This window comes from Borostomias antarcticus, assembly GCF_949987555.1.
Source record: "Borostomias antarcticus genome assembly, chromosome: 2".
Lineage (NCBI taxonomy): Eukaryota > Metazoa > Chordata > Actinopteri > Stomiiformes > Stomiidae > Borostomias > Borostomias antarcticus.
The window spans coordinates 1,311,533-1,321,715 of NC_140235.1; the positions used below are offsets into that span (position 1 = coordinate 1,311,533).

The following is a 10,183-nucleotide window of genomic DNA, read 5'->3' on the forward strand; positions in this document are numbered from 1 at the left end:
CTAAATGGGCTATATGGACTAGGCTAGTAATCATGACATCTTTGTGTGTGTGTGTGTGTGTGTGTGTGTGTGTGCGTGTGTGTGTGTGTGTGAGTGTAACCGAATTCAGTTTATAAACTCACTCTCCCTAGGCTACAATAAGGTTACCGCCCACCCGCGCCGTTCAGATCATGTCTTAATAACGTCCTGGGGTCCTGAACCCCGTGTGTTCGTCTGCTGGACCCCTCAATATTCACACGTCTGGCTTGGACCCCTCTAAGACGTCTGTGGACGTGCAGAACGGGTTCAATATCTGAACGACTAAAATAAACTTTCATTCTGGCTCCTAATTGGATGTCTTTGGACGTCCGAAAAAGACAAAAAACACATCTAAAAGACGTCTTTTAGACGTGTCTTTGCTCAGTGGGTAGCGTTTCGGTGGAATAGATGGTTGCCTAGGTGTTTATGGGATGGCGCGGTGGTTGCCTAGGTGTTTATGGGATGGCAAGGTCAAATGTGTTCACAAGTCAGAGGATCTGAGTTCAAACCCAGTGTGGGCCTATATAGACTACAGTATTTTAATCAAAACGATTTTTATGATGATTTTTAGATGTATGAAATGGCCTAATGTAAGTCACCCACAGACCGGATGTGGGCCGGTACCATACCAGTCATGTTTGAGCTGTCTTGACGGTTATGCTGAATAGATTTGCCCCAAGGGAATGACAGCATGAAGTTCTGTCAAGTTTCTGATGTATTTGGTATGAATAGTAGGCCATAATGTTGATTATGGTTATGTTCTGTTCACTATTTTACTGTTACCCAATGCTTTATTTCAGTCAAAGTCGCAATCATCAAATATCAAGACCAGATAAAGTCCTCAGATGAAAAGATTGAACGTGTCAACAAAGAACTTGATGAAAAGGTGAGTTCTGACTGGAAGTGTTGGTTAACGTGGCCATAACTTCCACTGTCAATCTGTCAAAACGGTATCAGTCTCTAAACTACAAAGTGATAAAACACTTCAGTATGTTGACTGATTAGATACAATCAATACATATTGACATTAGAGGGGGATTTGGTTTATGATCAGAACAGTTAATCTAGCAGAAAGGCTTCATCAGGGGGTGGGTCGATTGGAAACTGCACTGCTAAATCAATCACTAATTTCCTCTGAATTACATTAGTATTATTGTAAAAAAAAAAACAACATTTTAATGGGTGTGTGTTATGTCAAATACATATGTCAAAATGTAATCATGTTAATCTCTCTCAAAATATCACTGAGCTTCTTCTGTAGTTGTCAAAACTAACATGGTAATAAGAGAGGGAATTAATGGGGTCAACCTCCAGGGTCAGTGAGTGATGTACAATAACTGAATTAGTAACTGTTGAATATCCAAACACATTCATTGAATATTTCCCAGTTCTAGTAGTGTTATTCATGCACTTGAGAGAGAAAACATTCATTTCACCCATATTGTGCTACCTGAGACGTTGCAATCAGAGTTCTTTCCTAAACTAACACAACCCTTTCATTACGTTTTGAACCTCAGACAGAATTGAATTGTTCTGCACAGCTAAGGTAGTAATTTTCAAAGGGCCCCCATGTTCACAATTATCCTTCCTGATGTGCTTATTTTGAGACAAGGTAGTATGTAATTACCTAAATGATAGTTTGCCTTTTATAGCTGAAAGGCTGCATGTTTTGCGGAATAATGATATCTGCATCCGTTAGTATTACAATTTGGTACTACCAGTACTTTGGTACCGGTACTTTGGTACTGGGCTGAGTTTCCCAGAGGCATCGTAGCGCTACGTTCATCGTAAGCTATGGCGTTCATCATAGCGCTACGATGAACGTAGCGCTACAATGCCTCTGGGAAACTCAGCCCTGGTAAGTTTCAGATCATACAGTGAGTTCTGAATGGAGTCAGCTTGAAGCTCCTTAATAGCTAGACCAACAGAGGGTGCACGACCAACAGAGGGTGCACAAGAGTAGACAATAATGTCATAACATTACAGCATTACATTACATACTCCTGGAGCTTGCTCGATCGCCTTGTTGAGAGGGGTCAGGGAAGAATTTTTACAGCTCACTTATCTGGCCCCCGGGTGATTACTGTTTTTTTGCTTCCCTCTGGAATATGTAGAGAGTGGGTCGTATACCCTCCTCACTTGTTCTCTGTAAAGCGCATTGTGTTGCCTCTGGGTATGAAATGCGCTATACAAATAAAGCTTTGATTGATTGATCGACAGTAAGATGGTTTGAATGGAGAAACGAGACTGGGCCCAAAACAGCCCTGTGAGACCCTGCTGGTAATATCTTTGATGTTACATGTCTGTCCTTCCACACAAATACACTAGGCCATCTAGGTTAAGTAAAAGACAATCTACTGTGCCAAAAGCCGTTGATAGACCTATGAAAAGTCAAGCTCAGTGATTTGCTTTCATGCCCAAAATGTAATGTACAACAAGAGTAGCGGTAGAGATTTCACTGTTCTGCTCTGAAACCCGATTGATCCTGGCTCATCACCATGGAGCTGGGAGTTGGTGATAATTACTCATAACTGAGGTGTCATCACCTAGAAAAGGTGAGCAGAGAGCACATTGGCTACGTTCCAGATCCTTGGGATTTAATTTGAGCATCATATTAAAAATATCAGTTCCCCTCTGCCTTCGCAATTAAGGTAGAAGTGAGTTTCAAGAGGCTTGGGTTCAGATGGTCAGGTCCAGATGATTAATCAGGATTCAAACAAGGTTTAAGTGCTTCATACATTTCTGTCTGAAATCGGGGGTTGGCATCAAGGTCCAGTCTATTCTTACAGCGGACGTCGTATACTTGCCCACTATTCTTACGGCACCCCATAAGAATAGACGCACCCGCGGAAATAGATCCAGGGTTGATAGTGATTATTATACCTGCAATGTATAGCAAACGAGTATTTCTGATTAGCTTTTGCTTGGTTAAATGAATTAGTTTTTCATGATTTAAATATTCATATGAGACCTGTTTGTGTCCTGACAGAATCAGCAGCTCTCAGAGTTGAAGCTACAGCAGGACCTCCTGCAGAAACGTCGCTATCAGATGGTCAATCAGATGGAAGAGCTTCTCCAACAGCAGAGCCATACCAAGGAGCACTTGGTCGGTGGACCTGGGTCACGCTGCACAAACACTCAGACACACAACCTTTCTACTGTTATTTTATACCTGAGCCTCCCTTGGTTCACAGTGTATTTCTCTTAAAGTCTACGAATGAAGCTCTATTTAATTAAGTTTTTATCATTGGACCTTTACATTTTGCACATTCTATGAAGGCCATGATACACGGCACGACATTAGATGAGTAGTCTACCTGCTTCTCAAACTCATCTTTTGTTCTCCGTCTAGATGTAATTTAATTATCTGTCTTTGTCGACATGCAGTCTTTGTCTGTCTTTAGGCCGTTTCAGACGAGGAGCGATATCCGCACACTGTAATTCATTTTCAATGAGAGAGGCGAGCGGACAATTTGGGAGCCGCGGACAATCTGGGGCGGAGTGGCAAGCGGGCGCGACCCTGAATTGTAGTCAGCTTTCCCCGCTGCGCGCAGGACGTGTGCGTCCCCCGCTGATCCGCTCCCCGTCTGAAACGGCCTTTTGTCTGTCTGTCTGTCTGTCTGTCTGTCTGTCTGTCTGTCTGTCTGTGTGTCTGTGTGTCTGTGTGTCTGTGTGTCTGTGTGTCTGTCTGTCTGTCTGTCTGTCTGTCTGTCTGTCTGTCTGTTTTTGAATGATGCAATTTGTTGTTTTGGTAAATCTTTTCTCCATAGATGCTACAGATGTTACTGATTGTTTTCCTGTGTGTTTGAAGGAGAAGGTCAAGAGAATGTCGAAGGAAGAGCAAGAGAAATTCAGGAGAGAAATAATTTCATTCAACGACAACTTCAGCCTCTCGAGTAACAGAGAGACGGTGTTTAAGAGGAGACCCCAGTCTGATGTGGCACACTCGGAGAAGGAGGTCAACTCTTCAAACCAAGGTGGTTCAAGTGCTGTCATCAATGTTTTCCTAAATTAGACATTCAACTTTCTCACCTTAGTCGGTGTGATGCTTTTCATGCTATACTGTACTAGGTTTGTGCCAGATATCCAACGTTTAGGCCATTTCATATTAGTCTCTGTTTGTATCGTCTGTTTTTATTTTATTTTAATGTACTGTAAAGCACTTTGGTGCAACTTCGGTTGATTTTTAAATGTGCTATATAAATAAAGTTGACCTTGACCTCTGTTTCAGAGATGGAGTCCATGAGCCAGAGGAACAGCCACTTGAACTCCATGCAGGAGGAGAAGGGAGCGCTAACCGTGACGCTTCAGGGGATGAAGCAAACAATGAGAGGTGCTTCTGGGGGGAAAACGAGGGTGGACATCAGGTGTCCTTCATCAAAGACTTTTTGCAAGGTTTCCAGGCGTTTAAAACCTAAGCATTAACACAGAAAGCGGAAGCGTGTATTCAGGTCTCAGACAAGCTGCGACTCCGTTTCACTTAAGTACATAACTGAACACATTCGGCTCAGGTTTAGTGACAGCTGTGCTGTTATGAGGATTGTCGTTAGATGTGATTTAATGGTTAATTATCTAAATATTCAAGTAGAGGAGGACTCGCACGCCTCAACATGTTTCAAAGAAAACTCATTGGATAGAGACTTAGGATTTTTTTTTATGTTTAATTTTAAATGCTCATGGTGAAATACAAGTGCTCAAGTGCTCAAAAATAAAAAGTGATGACAAACAATTGCACCTAGTGGGACTAATAAAGTTGTTTGAATTGAATTTGAATTGAATTGAATTGAAACGTTTGGGTCATGCGACCATCATCAATCCTAATTACCTCCAACCTTGTCTACGCTTGTCAGACCTTGAAAGCCAGCTGAAGGAGGCGAGATCCGTGTCCCAGTCTCTCAGGGCCGAGAGTGTGACGGTCACCCAGAAGCCCCTCACAGACAGCACCTGCTTGAGGTAACAACCGACCGCCTCCGTCTCACCGTCCTAGCTGCCCACGTTCCTCACAGACAGCACCTGCTTGAGGTAACAACCGACCGCCTCCGTCTCACCGTCCTAGCTGCCCACGTTGGCGTACTCCGACCCGATCCTAGTTTCACAATCGGCATGTTCTACAAGAACCACTTCTGCTACATTTACGTCTCTGCAGTCGGAGAAGTGCTGAGTGGTTCAGCAGCATCCGTTCAACCTCTTATGTCCCCCATTCTCCTTACAAGCAAGTGTAAATAACAGCATTAGAGCCAATTACTTTAATTAAGACTTTGATCAGTTGCCTGTTTTATCTCCTCGCAACACACACAAAAAAAGAGAGAATTACTTCCGATAGGCGTCTGAGGGGCCTGATGAAACGCTGGATCGATACAGGAATCTGTCCCAGGAAGGAGGTCCTTCCTGCTGCCTCCTTCTCCTCCTAATCCCTCCATCACCCCTGCTGGTCTTAAATCAAACGTGAAGGACGTGCGTTCTATGGCCCCTCCATCGCTCGTCGTCACAGATCTTCCTTCATCACCCTACGGGCTGATTAGCCTTACAGGATGTGCTGACTGGGGTCAGGCGCACGGCGGGTTGGGGTTAGGGGGCCGGGTCCATCGCGGATATGACCATCCATCCCCGGCGCGGCCATTCGGTCGTCAATCACGGCTTCAATCACGCACAAACTGGCTCCCCTCTCTTTAACGGTTGAGTTTGAACTCCCTTTATTGATCGCTGAAAATGGAGTGCATGTCAATTTGAGTGCTGCGTTTTAGCCTGGAGAGTGTGCGAGCCAAAGAATGCCTGTGTGTTGGCACTGTATATGGGGCAACTGTCAAATGTGGTCTTTACCCGTGTTTCTTGGCTCATACTGGATGGGTATACTGCATAGTGGTATCTATTGATTGACGTATTATCGTTATTTTTCGTAGACTGAAGAAGGAGTTGGAGATGCACAAGGAGGGAGAGTTGGAGCTGCTGAGAGAAGCTCTCACCTCCGAGATACAGTTCCTGCAGTCGGTAAAGTCTTTTAGCCCTTTGAATACGACCACGTCACCAGCAAAATGTTAAAAATATCTAAAAAAATCTTTAAAAATCTGTAAAAAATGATTTAAAAAATCCCCCCCAAAAATCAAACATTCCAATACTTCCTGAAAGCTGAGAAACTGTGCTTTCAAGTATTGTAGGGAAAATCCAATTAATATTCAGAATTGTCACTGTACTTACAGGGTAGAAGCCTTCCATTCACATTCATAACGATCTATTGACCTCATCATTTCTGACGTGGTTTCTACTGATCCTAATAGACACTGACTCAGAGGAACGCCCAGGACTCCAGAAGCTTCACTTAGAAGTTTCACCGCTAGTGGTCGCTGGCAGAGGAAGGCTTCAAATGTAAGTCAAAGAGCAGCTACAGTATGTTTACTACTTGTTTAGACAATGATCCCATCATGCATTGCTGTAAGGAGCCAGTCGCTGTGTATGAGGACAAGTTGTGTGTCGTCACAGATGAGCTTGAGTGTGTTCTGTATTGCCTAATACAGAGCAGTATGTGTCTCTGCAGATCAACATCAAGACTGCCAGTTTAGACAGATCAATGGTAACTACATGTTGGACCATCCTCTATTGAGTTAGAGGACAACATACAATTCATACATACATTAGAGATTCAGTCATGTGTTCATGAAGAAGAAAAACATTGATTAAAATTGTAAATCAGTGCCTCTGATCTCCGTGCTATACTACCATCTAGTGGTCATTTTGTAGTAGTGCACATGCCCTGCTCTAGTAGTTCCACCAATGATAAATTTCCATAATTGATGACTATAGGGGGATCTAAACTGAATCTTCAGTGGATAATTTGCTTGCAGTCCTCTGGATTGGATTGGCTGTTAGTGGATTGATATAGGATGTTCAATAGCTAATGAACTCCAATCCCACTGACCCCCTGCTGCTTTGACCCAGCCAGTATTAGATCAGATCAGACCATTCCACTGAGTGGTGTGCTGCATCTTACTTCTAAGGATGCTGGCTAAGTAATCAGCTTGCAAATTAGGTTTAAGTGTTCATCTAGTTCATGGGATTTCAATAGTGACAGCCTGATAAGTTACTGTGATAACTAATGAGGCGCAGACTGAATACAAGATATTTGGCACATGTGCTCGTGTAAGAAATGCTTTTAGCAAGCTAGTTAAATGAAAGAATGAGCTAGCCTGACTAATCCTCTAATATAAGAGAGAGATTTTGAACCAGGTCTTCCTTTACTCAATCAATCAATCAATCAAAGCTTTATTTGTATAGCGCATTTCATACCCAGAGGCAACACAATGTGCTTTACAGAGAACAAGGGAGGTGGGCATACGACCCACCCCTACATATTACTCTGATAGCTAGGGCTGGGTTTAAAAAAACGATTCATCGATTCTGAATCAAATGATTCAGAATCGATTCATGAATCCCAAAATCGATCTTTTATTTAATGAATGAATGAATAAATGAAGGAATGAATAGTTCATTAATTCATTCAATGATTCATTCATTCATTCATTCATTTTTGGTAATCAGTATCGATACCCAGCCCTAGTATTGATGTGTTGCATAACTTGGCAGTCATGTAATTAAGGTTACAGCTAAAAAAAACAGGTTTTAGTAACACTAACCGAATCGATATTGAATCGAATTGAATCGAATCGAATTGAATCGTGATAATCGATTCCGAACCTTGTGAATCGGAATCGAATCGATTCTTGAAATTCGACTGGATACCCAGCCCTACTGATAGCTATCCACAGATGAGGAAGGGGTGCTCCAGCTGCCCCTCACTCTTCAGCTCAGTGGTGAACTGCTGAGGAAGGGGTGCTCCAGCTGCCCCTCACTCTTCAGCTCAGTGGTGAACTGCTGGATGAGGGCAGTCATTAGGGTGTTATTGTTCTTGGTCTGCTGACACGTCTGGTCTTTGGGAAAGTAGGCTGTTACCGCTCCCGCAACTGGCCAGGACGTTGCTGTAAAGGCAGAGGTCAAGGTCAAGGTCAACTTTATTTATGAAGCACATTTAAAATCAACCGAAGTTGCACCAAAGTGCTGTACAATATATAAAATAAACTGAAACAAAAAACAGAATAAAGTGCACATAATCACAGAACAATAAAAGGACAGGACACAAAACAGGACAAGGGATCTCGGAGAAGAGAGGTGTGTGTGTGTGTGTGTGTGTGTGGTGACAGAGAGGAGACTAGACTCACTGTGGCAGACTGCTAGCTGGTTCCCTCCAATGTACTGAGTTGTCCATTTATAGTTGGTGTTTGCCCCGCACTCCTCGTATAGACGACTTCTCCTAAGGAACGCAAAGTCATACCCCTGCAGAAAGAAAATAAAAACATTATACCCTCTAATTATTATTGATCACGGAATCAATCCCCTAAACAGTGAGGTTTCTTCACAAACCACCTCAACAGGACTGCTAATATCTTCATTCAATCTTTATTTAACCTCGAGAGTCAATTGAGAGCAAGCTCTCGTTTACAATGTCGTGAGGGTCCAGTATGTCACATAAAAGTGCAGAGCGCAGGGCAACAATAACACGATAACAAAGAAAACAAAACAGAACAAAAACATTAAGAAACAAGCATTCGAGAATTCTGAACAATTTGCAAGTACAAGCAATAAAAAATTATGATTTATGAAAATTGTGATTATGAAAACAGTTGCAGATTGTGTTATAGTTCTTGGTGATTGAAGACCTAAATTGACTAGCGGATACCAGTGTGTTGAGTTTAAAGGTGGTTTGTAGACCCCTGAGCCCTCGGCGGTGTGTTCTGTACCTCATTGCACATGGGTTTGCAGTAAACGGCCTTGACGACCGTCCCACACACAAGTCCTCCGTGTCTGTGGACCAACGCTGATGGACAAGCTACAGCAGGAGAGGAAATATGAACACAAACATGCAACACCTACATTCTATTGCAAGAACACTGCATCTATACTATAAATAAAACAGTGCTGGACTCACTATACAGTATCTGTATTAACATCTGTTTACACAAATGTCTTCACAGCGCAAACTAATTTCATTTAACTAGATATTGTTTGTGTTTGTGTGATATTGTTTTTCTTACAGTTTTTCTGGCGTGTCTTGAGAATGTCTTTGAGTGTTTTGAGAGAGTCCAGGAGAGCAGACGTCTGGTTGGGAGTCAGATTATCTACACATTGAGCTGCATCCTGCAGACAAGAGAAGAAGAAGCATGCCACTCATCTGCCATATAAATCAATATTGAAGAAATGCCACTAGATATTCAAATAGCAAAATACTGTAGTTTTTAACTTTAACATTATATTATTAGATTATATTCCACTGGTTTCATTGTCCAGGCAGTCTTATTCAAACACAGAAGTATTGGTTAAGTAAACAGAAGTATTTGTTAAGTACTAATTGACCCAGGTCTAAATGACCCAGGTCATGTTGTACTGTACCGTCAGCTGAGTGGAGAGGGTTTCCAGTGTCTGGTTGACGGATTGGCATTTTGTGACGCTTGTCACCTCCAACTGAGCAGTTGTGCAGGAGATGATAACTTCGATACACACATTTCAATCAATTTAAATGATCAATGAACCAATAATTACAATGAGAAAGTAAATATTCCGATTTAAACATTCTCTTTAAATGTATTGGTTCCTTTTAAAATACTGTACAGTAGGCACCATACCTCATCAACAATATAGCCTATAGCATGTACCTGACCAGGTACTGCAGCTTAATTAACATCACTGAACAAAATAAAAGGAATAGCCAACTTCCAATGAAAAAGGGAAGCCCTACTTTTACAGTACATGTCAAGTACAGCATGTTGTAATAAGTTTAACTCACCGTTTACAACGCACAGAAAGATCAGAGCTCTCTTGTCTGTTGCTGATGCCATGTTCTCTCTCTCTCTCTCTCTCTCTCTCTCTCTCTCACTCTCTCTGTCCCCCCCGTGTCCTGAGGTGTAGCCACCGCCAGTCACTGAACTTTCGGGAGGGTTCAAAGTTCAGGGCCATGTCAAATACCGTATTTGTGGGCCAAGACTTATGGGAATTGACAGGTTTTGCAATTGCAATGATGTTGTAATAACACTGCCCCATTTATGGTCTTTGAGTCAGACAGACCTGCATGTTCATCCAGTGATCATGATTTTGGGGAGAAAGGTTATGCTATTTGCTT

The 10,183-nt window shown here is 42.4% G+C and overlaps 2 protein-coding genes across 2 annotated transcripts in view; one reads left to right on the top strand and one right to left on the bottom strand.

Annotated features, from left to right (window-relative positions):
• LOC311328808 (uncharacterized protein) overlaps window positions 1-9,967 on the bottom strand; it is a 75,474-nt gene extending 65,507 nt beyond the window's left edge. The window contains exons 1-6 of the mRNA XM_084461322.1: window positions 9,851-9,967; window positions 9,457-9,554; window positions 9,102-9,204; window positions 8,808-8,896; window positions 8,229-8,343; window positions 7,356-7,988 (exon numbers count right to left, since the gene is read on the bottom strand). Coding sequence (XP_084317448.1) covers window positions 7,813-7,988; window positions 8,229-8,343; window positions 8,808-8,896; window positions 9,102-9,204; window positions 9,457-9,554; window positions 9,851-9,902 — 633 coding nt within the window. The 5' untranslated portion in view covers window positions 9,903-9,967 and the 3' untranslated portion in view covers window positions 7,356-7,812. The remainder of the gene's footprint in view (window positions 1-7,355; window positions 7,989-8,228; window positions 8,344-8,807; window positions 8,897-9,101; window positions 9,205-9,456; window positions 9,555-9,850) is intronic.
• LOC311329219 (coiled-coil domain-containing protein 172-like) lies at window positions 1,853-6,057 on the top strand (the record flags this gene model as incomplete). The annotated part of the gene is made up of 6 exons (XM_084461368.1): window positions 1,853-1,876; window positions 3,008-3,124; window positions 3,830-3,995; window positions 4,250-4,351; window positions 4,869-4,971; window positions 5,919-6,057. The coding sequence occupies 6 exons, from the start codon at window positions 1,853-1,855 to the stop codon at window positions 6,055-6,057; spliced, it is 651 nt and encodes a 216-aa protein (XP_084317494.1).
• Window positions 9,968-10,183: the final 216 nt, after the last annotated feature.